This window comes from Lepidochelys kempii, chromosome 1 (assembly GCF_965140285.1).
Source record: "Lepidochelys kempii isolate rLepKem1 chromosome 1, rLepKem1.hap1, whole genome shotgun sequence".
NCBI classification, from domain to species: domain Eukaryota; kingdom Metazoa; phylum Chordata; order Testudines; family Cheloniidae; genus Lepidochelys; species Lepidochelys kempii.
The window spans coordinates 33,721,366-33,739,899 of NC_136380.1; the positions used below are offsets into that span (position 1 = coordinate 33,721,366).

The 18,534-nt window shown below is 41.1% G+C and overlaps 1 protein-coding gene across 3 annotated transcripts; it reads left to right on the plus strand.

Moving 5' to 3' along the window:
* Nucleotides 1-226: 226 nt before the first annotated feature.
* On the plus strand, nucleotides 227-16,681 carry BIRC2 (baculoviral IAP repeat containing 2). Of its 3 annotated transcripts, none has more exons than XM_078852375.1 (9): nucleotides 227-363; nucleotides 5,714-7,812; nucleotides 7,924-8,023; nucleotides 9,023-9,101; nucleotides 10,006-10,054; nucleotides 11,209-11,451; nucleotides 13,357-13,611; nucleotides 14,151-14,192; nucleotides 15,906-16,681. In XM_078852375.1, the coding sequence occupies exons 2-9, from the start codon at nucleotides 6,939-6,941 to the stop codon at nucleotides 16,097-16,099; spliced, it is 1,836 nt and encodes a 611-aa protein (XP_078708501.1). In that variant the 5' UTR covers nucleotides 227-363; nucleotides 5,714-6,938; the 3' UTR covers nucleotides 16,100-16,681. The 3 variants fall into 3 exon arrangements, with proteins under 3 accessions (XP_078708501.1, XP_078708504.1, XP_078708506.1); XM_078852378.1 differs by lacking the exon at nucleotides 227-363 and adding an exon at nucleotides 496-584; XM_078852380.1 differs by lacking the exon at nucleotides 227-363 and adding an exon at nucleotides 647-737.
* Nucleotides 16,682-18,534: the final 1,853 nt, after the last annotated feature.

An 18,534-nucleotide genomic window follows, 5' to 3' on the forward strand; every position in this document is an offset into this window, starting at 1 on the left:
TCTCTCCTCATGCCATAGACCGCGGGTTGGATGGGGGCAGGATTCAGGCTGTGAGGGTGTCTCGAGGTCGCCCTGGCGCGCGCCCTGGCGCGCAGCCCGGCAGAGGGAGGGGGCCGGCTCCGGGACCCGAGCGCCAGCCGCACACTGGCAGCCCCGTTCGCGCATGCGCAGTAAGTCCGGCCGGGGACTTTCCCCAGCGCGGGGCCCCAGACTTTGCCGGACAGGATAGGCGGGGCGGGGCGGAGGTAGGAGTTTCCGCTAGGCGGGGATGGCGCCCTCGGCGGGACCCGGGCCAGCGGGCCGCGCTATATATAGCGTGTGACAGCGGCGCGGCAGCTGAGCACTGCGTGCGGTCCAGCCCTGGTGAGTATCGCAGCTGGGGGGCAATTCTGGCGCTCAGCAGTGGGGGCTGGGGACGGGCGGCTCGAGCCTCAGCCGAGAGGCTGGGAGCGCGTGGACGCCGCGGCGTGCGCTGGGGCGGTGGGTACGTGCCGGGGTGACCGCTGTGTGCGGGCGCTCACTGCGTCGATGCAAATCTCGCGATAACGGGGAACGGCGTTCGCCCGCGAAGCGGGGCGCGTGCGGTGAGCGTTGCGGCGGTGGGCCCGCGGGAGGGCTGGCGCGGGAGCTGTGGGCAGAGGGTGGGAGTGAGCTGAGCAGGCCGGGGCCCGGCACGTCGTCCTCCGTCAACCGGCGGTGTGTGGCGGTGGGGAGGTCGCGCTAGCCCCGAGCGTGAGGTGAGGCCCTCAAAATGTGATGGGTTTTAAAAATAACTATTCGGGTTTGTGTGAGGCGACGTTTGGATTGCCCGCCCCGCTTGCAGGCTGCACTGAGGTCACCATGTCTCCAAGTTTCAGAGTAGCCGCCGTGTTAGTCTGTATCCGCAAAAAGAACAGGAGGACTTGTGGCATCTTAGAGACTAACCAATTTATTAGAGTATAAGCTTTCGTGGGCTACAGCTCACTTCATCGGATGCATAGAATGGAACCTATAGTAAGATGGTTTTTTTTATATATATATAAATTGGAAGTTGCAAACTGTGAGAGGCAAATTAGTTAAGATGAGCTATTATCCGCAGGAGAAAAAAACTTTTGTAGTGGTAATCAAGATGGCCCATTTAGACAGCTCACAAGCAGGTGTGAGGATACTTAACTTAGGGAAGGTTTCAGAGTAGCAGCCCTGTTAGTCTGTATTCGCAAAAAGAACAGGAGGACTTGTGGCATCTTAGAGACTAACCAATTTATTTGAGCATTGAATAGTGGAATGAAACAATGGGTGTTACCATACACACTGTAAGGAGAGTGATCACTTAAGATGAGCTATTACTGTTCCTGAGATGTTCTTGTCAATTACTGGAAAGGGCCCACCTTGATTATCACTAGGCCCACCTTGATTATCACTACAAAAGGTCTCCACCCCACCCCACCCCCCAATAGCTCATCTTAAGTGATCACTCTCCTTAGTGTGTATGGTAACACCCATTGTTTCATGTTCTCTGTGTATATACATCTCTCCACTGTATTTTCCACTGAATGCATCCGATGAAGTGAGCTGTAGCTCACGAAAGCTTATGCTCAAATAAATTGGTTAGTCTCTAAGGTGCCACAAGTCTTCCTTTTCTTTTAACTTAGGGAAATAGATCCAAGCTGTCTGTGACCCTGAGGGCCAGGAACGGTTATTTTAAAAATGGAAGCTGAGGTTCTTATGTAACTGCTGGTCTTCAAGAGTAAATAGTATGAAACTTGGGATCAAGTTGTGATAACTGGCAACATTACTTCAGCCAACCAGGGGTATGGCTATGGCTAGGCTTGCCTAGTGTGGCTGGTGCTGCATGAAACTTGAGTTTAAGGAGGGTGGGTGGATGAATAAGTATGGGGTGACTGTGTGTGGGAGCTGGTGGTGAATTGTTTGCTCTGATTACCCCTTTCTTGCTTTAACTGAAAAGAAGGCTTAACATTTCAGAAACTGCAAGAGGGATTACAAATTAGTTTAAGCATACAGTTAATTTTAAGCTTTATGAAAAGCAAAAAGCTAGGTTATGGGAATATGCACATTTGAGATGCGCTTAACTTTACACACTGCAAGTAGGTCCTATTGAAGTAAATGAGACCATTCACTGTGGAAAGTTAAGCATGTGCGGTCATTGTAGGATATGATAGACTAATGTTTGTACAGTACAAACTGCAAAAAATCATAAATGCAAAAGCTGAGGTCTTTTCAGTGTAAGTAAAGCTATAATGGGCCCACTGAAGTACTAAGGTTAGTCAAGTCTAGAGATGACTGAGGAACTTAAGGGGGACTTAACCAAACTTGGTGAATGGACAAGATGTTGCTTGATAAAAGCAAAGTAATGCTTACTGGAGGGGAAAACTCAAATTATTTATGTACCTTCGAGTACCTTCCACTAAATTTATGATCTTAACTCATTTATATGCCATAATATAAATTGATGGTATGGCCTCATCTGGAATAATGTGTGCACCACTGGTCACCCCATCTCAAAGGGATACTACAGAAGTAGAGGGGATTCAGAGAGGGGCAGTGGGAATGATCAAGGGCCTGGAAAAATACATGAAGAGAGATTGACCCCCTGTAGACATGTCCTAAAATAAACAATCCCAGTCTTGTCACTCAGGAAAGTTAAGGCAAATCAACTGCAGGTGTGACGTCAATGCGCCTAAATTAAAGTGTGTGAAACCCCTATGTGATATTCTTCAACGAGGATTTGGTAACAGGGAACTAAGACCACTTCATTCCTGAATGAAAGCATCCACATGATGAATTAACCCACTTATGCACATTGTCTTCATACCTAACTTTCCTGATTGCTCCTGTATGTGTAGGCATGCCCTTAGAAGGGAGATGAATAAGAAGTGATGTTGAAGTTAGACTGAGGCATCTGTTCTCTATTTCACAGCACAAGAACAAGGAAATATTTAAAAAAAAAATTGGTGGCAAATTGAAAATTGATTAAAGGAAATACTTTTTTTACTCAGTATCATAGAATCATAGAATATCAGGGTTGGAAGGGACCCCAGAAGGTCATCTAGTCCAACCCCCTGCTCAAAGCAGGACCAATTCCCAGTTAAATCATCCCAGCCAGGGCTTTGTCAAGCCTGACCTTAAAAACCTCAAAGGAAGGAGATTCTACCACCTCCCTAGGTAACACATTCCAGTGTTTCACCACCCTCTTAGTGAAAAAGTTTTTCCTAATATCCAATCTAAACCTCCCCCACTGCAACTTGAGACCATTACTCCTCGTTCTGTCATCTGCTACCATTGAGAACAGTCTAGAGCCATCCTCTTTGGAACCCCCTTTCAGGTAGTTGAAAGCAGCTCTCAAATCCCCCCTCATTCTTCTCTTCTGCAGGCTAAACAATCCCAGCTCCCTCAGCCTCTCCTCATAACTCATGTGTTCCAGTCCCCTAATCATTTTTGTTGCCCTTCGCTGGACTCTCTCCAATTTATCCACATCCTTCTTGAAGTGTGGGGCCCAAAACTGGACACAGTACTCCAGATGAGGCCTCACCAATGTCGAATAGAGGGGAACGATCACGTCCCTCGATCTGCTCGCTATGCCCCTACTTATACATCCCAAAATGCCATTGGCCTTTTTGGCAACAAGGGCACACTGCTGACTCATATCCAGCTTCTCGTCCACTGTCACCCCTAGGTCCTTTTCTGCAGAACTGCTGCCTAGCCATTCGGTCCCTAGTCTGTAGCTGTGCATTGGGTTCTTCCGTCCTAAGTGCAGGACCCTGCACTTATCCTTATTGAACCTCATCAGATTCCTTTTGGCCCAATCTTCCAATTGGTCTAGGTCCTTCTGTATCCTATCCCTCCCCTCCAGCGTATCTACCACTCCTCCCAGTTTAGTATCATCCGCAAATTTGCTGAGAGTGCAATCCACACCATCCTCCAGATCATTTATGAAGATATTGAATAAAACCGGCCCCAGGACCGACCCTTGGGGCACTCCACTTGATACCGGCTGCCAACTAGACATGGAGCCATTGATCACTACCCGTTGAGCCCGACAATTTAGCCAGCTTTCTACCCACCTTATAGTGCATTCATCCAGCCCATACTTCCTTAACTTGCTGACAAGAATACAGTGTGTGATTAGACTGTGGAACTCACTGCCACAGCATACTATGGAGACCAAAAATTTAACATGATTCAAAGATTGGATGATTATATGGATTACAAGGCTATCCAGAGTTAAAATAATAGTTAATGCTAAATGAAAAGATTTGGAAGGGATATAAAACCTCATGCTCTGGGCATAAACCAGCCTCCAAATATTAGAGATTAGGATTTGACCCTTATGAGAGGCATACTGTCCCACATCTGTATACTGTGGGGTTTCATGTACTTCCTCTGAGGCATCTGGTGTTGGCAGCTATCAGAGACTGAATACTGGACTAGCTGAACCATAGTTCTGATCTAGTGTGGCAATTCATGTTTTCCTAAAAGCAGTATTTAACACTTGAATTACTTGACTTCTTATTGTGTAACCTTGCAAAACTTTTTGTTGTTGCATTTAATATCCTTCATTAAGAAACTAGCCAGAGTTAGCATGACCATCTGAGGCACAACCAGAATTTTGCTGAAGTGGGAACCCAGATTAATAGAACTCATATTTGAATGGCGTTGCAGCCATGCGGTCCAAGTCAAAATGCCACTCACTCAAACTTGGCCCAGCTGCCCACTTGACACATGGAGTTGCAGTGCCACTAAAATTTGGCCTAGCTTCCCTGTCCCCTCCCATCATGTTGAAGGGGCAGCTGGGTTACTCCACCCAGCTATGATTAGGAGCTGGGGGGACAGGACAAAAGGGAGAAGAGAAGGCTGGTCTCCTGCTTCCCCCACTCACTGTGCCTAATGATCATTTAAATACCATGGTATCAATGAGCCATCACCAATCTGAAATGAGTGGAGAGTACTCTGCTGCTGCTGTTTGCTTGGAGACCCTTTCTGTAGGGGGTGTATGCCACCCTGGCAGCAGCATATTTGTGTTGACTGTATTTTCAATAGGAAGAAGTGTTGTGTGTATTTTAATGAAAGCGTGGAACACTTCAGAAAACTTGAAACACAGCAAAAAGAAAAAAAAAAGAGACCCTAAAATTACAGGTTGATTTCTATCCCCTGCTCTCACCTGGAATTTTTGGTTGTTTTTTGTGGGCTTGGGATTTTTCCTTTTGTCTAGAAGTCATTGGACAACTCCCGAGTTTAAACAAGTCCTTGTTTAACTTAAATTGGTTTAGGTTAATTGGTGCAAATTTTGTGCAACTTTTGTGTATGCTGTTCTATACCGGTTTAAACCTGGCTTGTATGTTTAGGTTGCACCTCTAGACTAAATCTATGTAAAATAACACTGTTAGTCATATCAGTACAACTTTGTATGTAGACCAGGCCACTAATCTATTGTCTGTATCTGCCAAATATTTGACAACTTGTGAAATGAAATCATTCACTTTTCCAAATTTTTCGGTACAGATTAACAAGGTGGGAATAGGATTTGATGTCAGTGTTTATGGAAGTGACCTTCATTAACTATCCTGAAACCTGCTGGCCAACAATTAAGAAAACTAGCTTTGAGATTCTAGTGTTCAACAGGTTTATAATTTGAGCAATACTGTAGGTGACAGCTACAACAAATATGCCTAATTTATCTTGTTTTATAAGAAAAATGTCTTTTTCTTCTTTACAGGTTTTGGCAGCACAAAGGAATTGGATGTTTCAGACTATAGATATCTAGAATTTCTTCTTGTGAACTACAAATCTCAGTATGGAGGCCTAAGCCCTTTAAAAGGGACTTCAGTCTGAAATCTGGGAGGTAGTTTTGTGCACAAATAAAGAAACTAAAGTTAACAAAATATATTTCTGTATTGACCAGTGTAAGTTCTGTTTGCTTTCTGAACATGGCCTACAGAGATCTTTTAATTAATCCATATAAAATACTAGACTATTGTAACATAAAGCCATATATTTGTATTAAATGTTATAAGAGTGCAATTGTACCCAAGCAACCTGGCTAAGTTTATGATGCCCAGTGTTGAAAGTGTCATGGAAGAAAACACACTGGGTCTGTTCCAAGTCAGTGGGTATATGTGACAAGTTGTCACTGCTATAGGCAAGAATCATTCTTTCCAGAACTATAGCTCTGCTATATGTAAGGCAGTTGAGTATAACCTTAAATTCTGTTTGTAGTGTCTTGCATATCTTTTGGTGAGGATTGCTAAAACAAAGGGTATTTTGTTTTGGCAGTCTAATGACATACAAATACACCTTCAGAAGTTTTGGGACTGTTCTGTTTGTGCCTCTAAATGTCTCAGGTTAGAATTTCAACATAAGCATGCGAAACTCTTATCAAAACAATCTTTACAGATGTATAAAAGCTGCATTCGTATTGGCTATGTAGGATGAAATAAACACTTAATTTTATATTGGAGCATGATATTAAGAAGCAGTGTCTTCAATTTTACCCATTTTAGTTTCTTTATTGGGGTGGATTTTGATCACCCTTACATGTTTTTCTGTACCTCTTCCACCCAACCCCCATCTGCACCAAAGTGCCATTCTCTGTAAGATGAGAAGTATAGTATACTAAGGAAAATGTGATGTATTGTGACAGGAAAGTCCAGTTGACATCCTTTCTGTACCTCCTAGAGTGTTGAGGTTGTGTAACTTCTCCATTGATGAAGAATGATTAATCCATTGTGCAGATTAAAATAAAAGAAGGACTTCCCATATATATTAAGTCTGTTTATGAATCATAATTCATTCCTTTCACATGCATTCAGTGTTACAAACCAAAATGTTTCACTTTCAGGTCCTTACTTTTTTATATGGCCTGGGAGTTATTCAAAATCACCTCCATGCACAAAACTACCTCCCAGAGAAAGACTTGTCCCATTTGTCCATAATATTTCATTATGAACATAGTGGAAAGCAGCTCGTTCCTGGCTAATCTGATGAATAACAGCACTGTGTGTGAACTGAAGTACGATTTGTCATGTGAACTCTACCGAATGTCTACCTTTTCTACTTTCCCTCTCAACGTGCCAGTGTCTGAAAGGAGTCTTGCTCGAGCTGGGTTTTATTACACTGGTATGAAAGATAAAGTTAGATGCTTCAGTTGTGGCTTGATGTTGGATAACTGGAAACAAGGCGACAGTGCTCTGGAAAAACATAAACAGCTCTATCCTAGCTGCAGCTTTATTCAGAATTTGCTTTCAGTTAGTAATCTTGGATCATCCTCTCATTCAGTCTTTTCACCTCCAGCCACAATAAACAATTTTTCACAATCTTTGCATTCCATAACTGTTGCTCCGAGCTTGGAACAAATTGGCTTTTTCAGTGCTAATTTCTCCAGTTTTCCTCAAGCACCAGTAACTTCTAGGGCAGTTGAGGACCCATCGCGCCTGCGACTTAACTATTATAATCCTGCAATGAGCACAGAAGATGCTAGACTATGTACTTTTGAGACATGGCCCCTGACATTTCTATCACCAGCAGATGTGGCAAAAGCTGGATTTTACTATACTGGGCCAGGAGACAAAGTTGCTTGCTTTACCTGTGGGGGGCAACTAAGCAACTGGGAACCGAAGGATAATGCCATGTCAGAGCATCGGAGATACTTTCCTAACTGCCCTTTTGTGGAAAATAAAACTAGAGACCAACCAATATTCAGCATTTCTAACCAGAGCATGCAAACCCACATGGCTCGTGTTAAAACATTCATAAACTGGCCAACAAGAATTCCAGTTCGACCTGAACAACTTGCAAATGCTGGGTTTTATTATGTAGGTAAGGAAAGTTAGCCTATCTAATGTCTTCATTTATATTTATATATTAGAATTTGCTAAGCAATGGCTTGTGTGAACACTTGTTGAATACTTTGTAAACTTGCTTTTAAAGGTCGTAATGATGATGTCAAATGTTTTTGCTGTGATGGTGGATTAAGGTGTTGGGAGTCTGGAGATGATCCATGGATTGAGCATGCTAAATGGTTTCCAAGGTAACTATATTTAAAAAGCTCTAAGTGGAAGAATTAGGCCAGTGCAGAGCACTTTCAGACCTTCCCCTATAATTTTTACCTTGAAATTTCTAAGTGGGAGCAGAGTTAGGCCAATCTGAGTGCTTTTGAAATTGTCACTGTACAAGAGGTTTTTTCTGTTCCAGATGGAAAGAATTGAGTGAACATCTCTACTGCTGAATAATAAAATGTGATTACTTCCTAATGGGGAAATAATGACGCTAATAACTGGGGGAGATTTTCAAAGATGTCAGTAAGACACGTAACTGCTATTTGTACCTTTGAAAATCTCCCCTTACAGTAATGATTTTTAAATAGCTTTCATGAAGTTTCAGAACAGTACAGGAAAAATTGCTCTTCAAATTGGACAGTTTTGTATGCTAATCTTTGACACATCGTTTAATAGGTGATGGTAAACTAAGTTCAACATCCAGCTTTTGCTTAGCTTCTTGTTCATCTACCCCATTAACTTTATCAGTGGAATTTTTATCTTGAGTAAAGTTTAAATTGCTTTACTAATGCAAAGTGTAGACTAATTTAAACCTTTAATTTTTTTATATCCATTTCATTGTGGGGTTTTGTTTTGTTTTTTAAATTTAGACTAGTTTGTAGACACTGAGCGATTTGGTGCGGGCTGAGGAGTATTGGCTGAGTTTAAAAGCTGTTGAGGCTATACACTAAAAGGTATCCATTACTGAATGCTTTGGTATTGATGAGATCACATTTATATCTGATACATACAGGAATTAGGCCATATTAAGATGATTCAGCAAAGCATCCCTCTTCAGTAAGGATACTTAAGTGTGTGCTAAACTTCCATTGAAGTCACTGGGACTTACTTAAAAGTTAAGCACATCCCTGAATTGGGGTCTAACTGAGCACAGTATTGTAGGCTTCTTATTCTGCATGGCTCTTAACTAGTCATATATGAGAAACAAATATTGTAACTTGACAAACATTTATATTCTGTTAATGTTTTAGATGCGAGTATCTATTGCGAATAAAAGGGCGAGAGTTTGTCAATCAAATTCAGGCAAGATTCCCCCATCTCCTTGAACAGGTAAACTAGAATTTTTATATAACTTTATGTACCATCTAATGCTGATATTAGCAACCAGAAAGTACATAACTTTTTTTCCATACCCACTTTCCAGTTGTTCTAAGTTTGACAGGTATGCGTTTTAAGTTTGATAGTTCATGAATGGACAGCTTTACATGAAAATGAGATGAATCAATTCTAATGGATGGTCTTCAAAACTGACTCTTTGCACAGCTTCCATGAGCAGTTTTTGTATTTTATGAGAATTTATATTGAAAATAGATCTGGTAGCATTGGGACTTGAGTCATTTGAGGAGCACCACAGCCATTTACAATCAAACCTTGTGACACTTGGTCTGAGGCAGTGAGAGCTCTAGACTTTGAATATTAAGAAGTGAAGTTCTGATTTCACAAGGCTTAGTGACTAATTAGATTAGTAAATGCTAGTACGGAAACTGGTTCTGGGTGCCTCACTTGTGGGACTTTTTTTTATTTAAACTCAGCTGTTTGTAACAAGATACTTTTGCATAAACAAAAGGCATAGTGAATAACTTCATTTAGAAGAGAAGTTAGTGTTGGGGTAAATCCAGGCAGTTTATACCAATAAACATTTGCAATACGAATTGTTGTAAGACTTCTATAATCCTATCTACAAATACGTCACTTGGCTATCTGAGTTAAAATTCTTAATTGCAGGTCTTTGGGTGGGGTGTGGCTGGACAATGACTAGCACAATGGGGTCCTGGCCCATGATTAGGGCTCTTAAATGCTACAATAACTTCTTTATTTGTACCAAGTTCTTCCTTTAGTCTTTTGTGGAAAAGAATGCACTGGAATCATCAGTGTTGTATGCAAAGAGAAAAGATGCTGACTTTGGTTTTTTGTTGTTTGTTTTTTTTACATGCTGTTCCTTTGCATTTCATAGCTCTTGTCAACTTCAGATACCCCTGTGGATGAAAGTGCCAATCCACCAAGTATGTACATTTTAGTTTTTCAAGCTACATAGTAATAAGACTTTCAGCGCACATACAAACTTAATGTAAATATAAATAGAACTTTTGTATGGATGCTTTCCAAAATTCGCTTGCTAAGCAATTCATAGCATTTTAGAAAGCAGCAGCATTGGAATGCTTCCCAGCAAGTCAGTTTTTTTTTCTTTTTGACAGTTGTATAGTGTACTTAAAATGTCAGTTAAGTGTCTGTGAAATTTTATACTACAATATTCCCTTCAAGTTTGTTACAAGAGTTCTCATAATTTCCCCAATACTAGGGATTTGTATACATACTGTATATTGTTTCTGAACAGTTTGCCTTTGTTTGCTTGTTCTCCAGCTGGACTCAGTGGGCTCATTGTTGGTCACACCAGCTTCTGCTAGAGTAACGCAGGCTATAGACCACCCTGATATCAGAGCTCATTAGAGGGTGTTGTGATTACACAAGATACCTACAGCCCTACCCTGCTGGGGGCCTGCAGCTATGTCAGTACCTTCAAAAGTGGGCAGCCATATCCAGCTGGGGACATACTGAAGTGCAGCCTTCCAGACAAGAGGCTGTAAAGCTGCTGTAAAGCTGCTCTTCAGTGGAATACCCAAGTATGATGACAATGCTGCCTGACTTCTCTGGGGGTGAATTCCCCATAGTGGCAGTGGCCCCTGCTGATGCAGTGAGATGAGTCAGATTTCCAACTATTATGCTTAGTTAGCTAAGTGCCAGGAAAAGGATGACCAATAGTAGAACTGTAACCATTCTATTAACGCAGATGGGACTCAAGAACTTGGTATACTATATGAAAGGGAGGTATTTCCATAACTAACTTTTTACCATTCTTTTTCACTTCTAATCTAATGACGCTATTCAACAATGGAGTGACCTCTGGGTTTTCCCTGCTTTTGCTGCTTTAATTTGGATCTTTGTTACTGTAACACAGCTTTTTTTGTTTAAATCCAGTCTAATAAAATTCTAAACAAGAGTTCTAAATAAAAATATTTTGGTTTTAAAAAGTGAGGCCCATGTCATTAAATTTTTTTACCCCAAACCTCATTTATATGCCAAAGATGCTAAAAATATCTAAAGTTTTCAAATCTAAAGTATCTTCTATTTTTTCCCCCTCCCCTTTTTTTATGAATAGCTATTCATTCTGAACCTGGAGAAAGCCATTCAGAAGATGCAATCATGATGAACACCCCTGTGATTAAAGCAGCTTTGGAGATGGGATTTAGTAGAAGACTAATAAAGCAGACAGTTCAGAGTAAAATCTTAGCAACTGAGGAAAATTACAAGACCGTTAATGATCTTGTGTCTGATCTGCTTACTGCAGAAGATGAAAAGAGGGAAGAGGAGAAGGAGAGACAATCTGAAGAAGTGGCATCAGGTATGCATAAGGCACTAGTAATACACTTGCATCAGGTATGCATAAGGCACTAGTAATACACTTATCTTTGTTCCATTGTAATGTGTTTGCTTTTTGGTCTAATTCTGGGGACACTGGTATTCATGAGCTTTGGTAATGTGTGTGTGTATGTTGTGTTTTTTGTTTTTTTTTTAAAAAGGTAAATATAAAGGATTAACACTGTATCAACTGGATATCAGTGTGGAGTTTAGGCCTCAATCCTGGAATTGTCCTTACAGTGATGCATCCCATACTTCATTGGGGCTTGCTATGCTCTGAATCCACCTCCACAATACTCTGCAGCATCAAGACCATATTTTTGTCCATATGCCTATATGCATTGATAGGTCCATCATATAAACCAAAACTGTGACTTCTCTATATAGTAAAACGTCTACCACATAGAAATGATTATAAATATAATTTTGGTCTCCTGAAGTTACTACTGGTCAGCTCTGTTTCTTCTGTGATTTCTCAGCAATAATAAAAACATGGAGATTAATGTACTAGAGATCAGATTTTTTTAAATTGATATTCCTTAAAGTTAGATGTAGTTAAGTAAGCAGGGTCTGACAAAATTCACCCCTTGGGTGCTTCAGCTAATTCCTTATGCAATCTTAAAACTATTAGTTCTCTTCAAGAGCTCATGGTGGACAGAGGAGCAAAGAAGAAAACTACTATGTTTGCCCACCTTAGGACCTGGGGAATTATAGACCGGTGGGCCTAACTTCAATACCTGAAAAGATACTGGAACAAGTTAAACAATCATTTTGTAAGCTCCTAGAGGATAATAGGGTGATAAGTAATAGTCAACATGGTTTTGTCAAGAACAAATCATGCCAAACCAACCTAATTTCCTTCTTTGGTAGGGTTATTGGCCCAGTGGCTTGGGGTGGGAGGGGTAGATATGGTAGATTTGGTTGGTTGGTTTTTAAAGTAAGGCTTTTGACACAATGCCATATGACATTCTTATCAGGAAACTAGGGAGATGTAGTCTAGGTTAGTGACTTTCAACCTTTGTTCATTTGTGGGCCCTTAAACTTCAAATGGGGGTACAGACCCCTTTGGAAATCCTAGATGTAATCTGTGGACCCCAGGGGTCTGCAGACCACAGGTTGAAAACCATTGCTCTAGGTGAAATGACTATAAGGCAGGTGGACTGGCTGAAAGACCATATTCAGCGTAGTTATCAGTGATTTGCTATCAAATTGAGAGGATGTATCTAGTGAGGTCCCACAGGGGTCAGTCCTGGGTCCAGTGCTAGTCAATATTTTCATCAATGACTTGGATAATGGACTGGAGAGTGTACTTATAAAATTTGCAGGTGACACCAAGCTGGGAAGGATTGCAAGCACTTTTGGAGGATATTAGAAGTCAAAATGACCTTAACAGACTGGAGAACAGATCTAAAAATCTACAAAATGAAGTATAATAAAGACGTGTGCACTTAGGAAGGAAAAAGTGAAATTCCCAATTATGAAATGGGAAATAAGTAGCTAAGTAGAAAAACTGCAGAAAAGGATCTGGGGGTTAGAGGGTCACAATGTGGTGCAGTTGTGAAAAAGGCTAATAGAATTTTAGTTTTTTGGTTTTTTTTAAACTTGATTAATGAGGAAAGTCGGGAAACAATGTATAAGGTGGCCTCACTACTCTGGAGGAGAAGGGGGACTGTGTAAAACTTCACAATACTCAAACTACTTATCTGCCTCTCATGTGATATGTGAGGTCTGTAGTAATTATTTAATAGTGTGTATTACTGATATGGAGTGGGAAGTGAAATGAAGAATGAAAAGAATCAAGGCATCTCTTATAATAGCACACATCAGTTCCTAGTAACAATGCAACTTAAAATCTTGTAACTTACTGAATTTTCCCCTTGAATTTAAGATGACCTGTCTTTAATCCGGAAGAATCGAATGGCTTTGTTTCAGCATTTGACATGTGTGCGTCCTATCCTGGAGAGTTTACTGTCAGCCAAAGTGATAACTGAACTTGAACGTGATGTTATTAAACAAAAAACACAAACGCCATTGCAAGCAAGGGAACTGATTGATACAATTTTAGTGAAAGGAAATGCAGCAGCCCACATATTCCGAAACTGCCTGCGAGAGTATGATCCTATGTTGTACAAAGATTTATTTGGTGAGTTTGACTGACAGATGTACTCCTTTTTTTTTCCTTTTCCCCAAAAGATTGATAAATTGATTTTCTAAGTGTAACCATCTTTATTTTCTTGGTAATACAAATTTTGTATCCGCGCAGGGCTCTGTAGAGCTGCAGGGTTCTATCAGGAACCACAATGGTGAAAGCTGCAGCATGTCGGGCCGCTGCTCCTAGGAGCGAGCTTCTCCAGTGTGGCTGTACCTCCCCCAGCCTTACCCACTGGGGTGGGCACCAGCAGCTGTCCCTGATTGCACTAGTTTGTGCAAGTGGCTCACACGCTCCCAGACAAGAGTCCCTTTCATGCAGCGATCTGCCTCTCCTGGGTTCTGCGAGCAGCGGCCTGACATTCTGCTGCTTTCACCACGGTGGTTCCTAGTAGAGCTCTGCAGATATAAATTTTGTATCCACACAGGGCTCTAGTAATACAGTCTGAGGTATAGTAGTAAACCAGTAGTTAAAAGTTCTACTGGAATATAGATAATGCCAATGACTAAAATGTTCCTTTTTTGTCATTTTAGTTGAAAAAAACGTGAAGTATGTCCCCACAGAAGACACTTCAGGTACATTTTCAGTTTTATTCATTTGAGTGGTCTGGCCAATAACTGAGGTTCTCAAAACAAATTTTTCTCTGACACTGTCACGTTCTGGGGTGTAATCCAAACTAGTGAAGTGTTGTCATCCCCTGCCCTGTGACCTTGAGTGCCTCCGAATGCTTTGCTGTTGTAGCTCCTAACTTGTGCTGCTCACAAACAGCCTACCAGCATGCAAGTTACTCTGAGTGCGTATAGCTACAGTCCTGGTTTGGTGGCTCTGACTCCAGCAGCCTGTTAGCAACACTCCTGCCACACTTTGGCTTCCACCAGCCTTGGTTACTACTTGCAGAGTGACCTCAACACAATCTCAGTCCCAGATTTTCCACAAACTGTGTGTGCTGCATTGTGCAGCCCTTTCCTGGGCAGTTGAGATATTAAAGTTTCGTTGCCCCTGCAAAGGGTCAATATTTAACAGTTTGCTACTTTAACTAATTACCAAATAGTTCAGTTTAAACAACACTGTTTTATTCTTTAATTCAAACTAAACCAAGTGTATTTAACTAAAGAGATCTTAAGGGACTACAACTATAAGGCATTAAAGTCAGAAATAGTTACAAGAGAAATAAAAATACTCACTTTCTAGTAGCTAAAACTTAAGCTAGACTGGGTTCAAAGTAAAATCCTTACACATGATCCCAGCAACATGGCTGACCAAATTCTCAGGTCAGGGTCTCCCCCCACTAAAGTCAAAAGGGTGGTTCCTTTCTCTTAGAGTGAGATTGGTGTGTTTTTTGTCCCTCACTTTTGTAGTTCAGTCACCCTTTGAATTGCATTTTCCTGAAGGTTACCCCTAGATAAAGTTCATTCCAGCTCTGAGATGGAGACCTGAGATCTCCTAGTGAAAAAGGTTCCATGTTGTTGCTTGCTGAAATGCAGATAAGTTTGTTCCTGCACCCCTTCATTGTCAAATGACCATTCTTTGGCAGGTGTTTGTCCGTCAACTTTTACCTCTGGCACAAGGCATCAGCTTGTCCTTTGTCTATCAGAAACTGGTTTACCCCCTCCCCAGACTTATGTGGTAAACACATTTTAGTAATTGATTTCTGTAACTCCTAATATGCACTTCTGACATACATTACACGAGAATATTAATGATCAGTATGGTGTTCATTTTTAAATGATCTCACAAGGCATATTTTGTACAAAGATTATTCATACCCTGCACACTATTGTAATTACAGGGGCACTTTTGGTCACAGACACCTATTAGTTATATATGCTTTCTAAATCAAAATTAGGTATGAGGGACACATTCTGTTTGTAGTCAGTTAACGTAAACCACTTCCCTCGTGCTTGAGTACTGAAAATGGCTACCACCAACTACAGGATGTCCCAAGTGCAGTGTGCTTCTAAAATCCATACTGTATAATCACTTTGAGGCATAAACATTGGACAAACTCGAACTATAGCTTTCCATCTCTGCTGGCTACTCATTGCCTGCCTGTGCTTCCCACTTCTGTCTTGCCAGTCATTTCACTGTATCTCCCAACTTCCTGGCTTGGGAAAATGTACTTCCTTTTCTGTCTCTCCAAATATCTCTCTATGTGTAGTGATCTTATAGACTGGAAATACTGGGTGGCAGTCATACTGAATTTTTTTGCTTTCCCACCTCTAATCAGTTCTGCCATTTGAAGATCTCTTTGTGGTGTTAAGTTTTTGTTTTGTTTTCTCTATTGTTAGGGTTACCCATGGAAGAACAACTTAGAAGATTACAGGAGGAAAGAACCTGTAAAGTTTGCATGGACAAAGAAGTTTCTATTGTATTTATTCCATGTGGTCACTTAGTGGTGTGCAAAGAGTGTGCACCATCTCTAAGAAAATGCCCTATTTGCAGGGGGACAATAAAGGGTACCGTTCGTACATTTCTTTCATGAGGAGAGGAAACCTGCAAACTCCTGCTCCTGTGCATCCTAGTTGTGCTCGAGACTAACCCAGTGATTTGATAAGAATGGAAAACTATAGTAAAGAAGATAATGGATAAATTACTTGCCTAATGTGGCTTATGGGGTAATCGTGGACTGTTGTATGACCATGCTAGGCCTTAAGCTGCCAAAGATCTTTTTTTGAAACCTGTGTTAGTAATTAGTAAAAAATGATGGAAAAATAAGACCTATCATTTTTTTGGTGAAGTAACTTTTTCAGAAAGTCTTAGTAAATGAGGAAGAGATCGCATAAACATGCCTTACCTTAATTTGAAAAGAAATCATTTACTAGTGAAACCTGTTTTAATACGTTTAATTTTAAAGCTGAATCTTAAATAACTAAAGCATTTTCATGAGACTTGCCTAGAAATGACACTTATAAGACTACAGGATCCTCTACTTCAGCTGTTTTGGTTGCATCCAGACTAAAAAAAGACTACAAAAAGACCTTATAAAAGTCTGATGTTCTGTTAATGTGTGTATAATTGATATTTAATTACATGAAAACAGCATTAAAATGTTTTCAGTAAACTATTTTAGAAGTGAAAATTTTTATTTAATACAAAATGTTCCCAAAGTTAGCTTAAATTTTTGTATAGGTTGCAGTGACAATGGAGAAGTGTGTGTTAGCTGTATTAGTCTATACTGTGTGTTTTGCTGATTTTCCTCTTAGCACAGCCCTTTTTTAATAACACTTTTCCTAGCAAAATTAATCTGCTTTAGTTTCCTCCTTATTCAGAGTAGATAGGGTGACTGACTACTGCATTAGAGGTAGACAAATAATGCAGGTATTACACACACACACACACACACACACCCCATAATAGTGACCAGTGGAACTTAAGCAGAGGGAATATTGGTGAATGTATTGTGATTCACACTGCTCCTGGAACAAAGTGCCATCTGAGCAGCCTCCCATGAAAACAAAAGGGACATCCATTCAACTTCATCCCTTCTGTCTGCCTCTCCCTCATGAAGAAGAAAATGCTCCTAACAGAGGAGCAGCCCCTAGTACTCACTGCTGTGTTGGCCTTGGGGAGGAATCCAAGTCCTGGTGTAGGACTTGCACTCATGACCTTAGAAACCAGGTAGCTGGATAGTAGTGGTAGTAGCCTTTTAAGATGACGAAATCAGTTAAGGTAAGTAAAGGTTCTTCAAGATGTGTGGTCCCTATCTATATTCCACAGAGGACTATATGCATGTGCCTGGTGCCAGGGCTTTTGAAAGTAGTACTGTTGGGTAGTCCATGCATGCTCCCTTGTCCAGCCTTGTGGTCTTGCCCCAGGTGATAAAGGGTGCGTTGGGCTGCCAGCGTTTCCAGTTCCTTCTCTACCACAGAGCAGCAGAGGGGAAGGAGGGTGAGTTTGGAATACAGGTAGGGATCACACATTCCCTAAGAACCTTCAGTTACAGGTAAGCAACCTCTTTTTTTCTTCTTTGAGTGATGGTCCTTATTAGCCATCTTGGTCCCTATTCCAGGGAGGGTGATTAACATGCAGTACCTATGTGGGACGATGGTGCAAGGAGACGAATGGAGGTCTGCTGCTCCAAACAAAGCATCTGTCATGGAATTATGAAAAAGGTGTGTACCAAACTCCACATGGCTGCCTTGCATACGTCTGCGAGGGCACATTGTGGAGTAAGGCTGTAGTAGATGATTGTGCTCTCGTGGAATGGGCCCAAATCCCTTCTGGCAGGGATCATCCCAATAATTGATAAAAGTACATAATGTACTGAGATCCACTTGAAGATTATCTGGATTAAAATGATTTGTTCTTTCATTCTCTCTGCTATGGCAACAAAGCCTGGGAGATTTCTGAAAGGGCTTTGTTCTGTCAAGATAAAAAGCCAGTGCCCTTCAAACATCTGACTGAAGCCTTCTTTCCTCATTTGAGGTTTGGGGAAGAAGGTAGGTAAATGTATGGGTGGAATTGGGAAACCACCTTGGATAGGAACTTGGGATGGAATTTGTTGTATTCTTGGGGCAGCAGTTTTAGGAAGAAATCATTTGAGACAGAGTTGTAAACTTAAAAGCAGCAATTTTAATTCACCACACACTGAAGTAACCAAAACCAGCCAAAACTGGCTCGGCTGTCCCCTAATAATCTAACTCAGTTGCCATAGCAGCAACAAGGGTCTATTACTTTGACAACCAAATACAAAACATATTCCTCCCTCCTTAATAAGAACATCCTCTAAATAAAACAAACACTAAACTAGATAGTTCCTGTGACTTGGTAGAACCACCATATGGAAGTAGGCATCTTGAAAGGTCCAGAGCAGCCAATCAGTCATTCTGGGACAAAGCAGGGATGATAGCTGACAGTGACCATGCAGAACCTCATGTATTTGATGAACTTGTTCAGTCTGTGGAGGTTGAGTATGAG

Bases quoted from the DNA above. Each gene is read 5' to 3' on its own strand.
- BIRC2 (XM_078852375.1), top strand. From the start codon at position 6,939: ATGAACATAGTGGAAAGCAGCTCGTTCCTGGCTAATCTGATGAATAAC. The intron at 10,055-11,208 runs GTATGTACATTT...TTTTATGAATAG, and splicing joins TGAAAGTGCCAATCCACCAA to CTATTCATTCTGAACCTGGA. The intron at 11,452-13,356 runs GTATGCATAAGG...CTTGAATTTAAG, and splicing joins ATCTGAAGAAGTGGCATCAG to ATGACCTGTCTTTAATCCGG.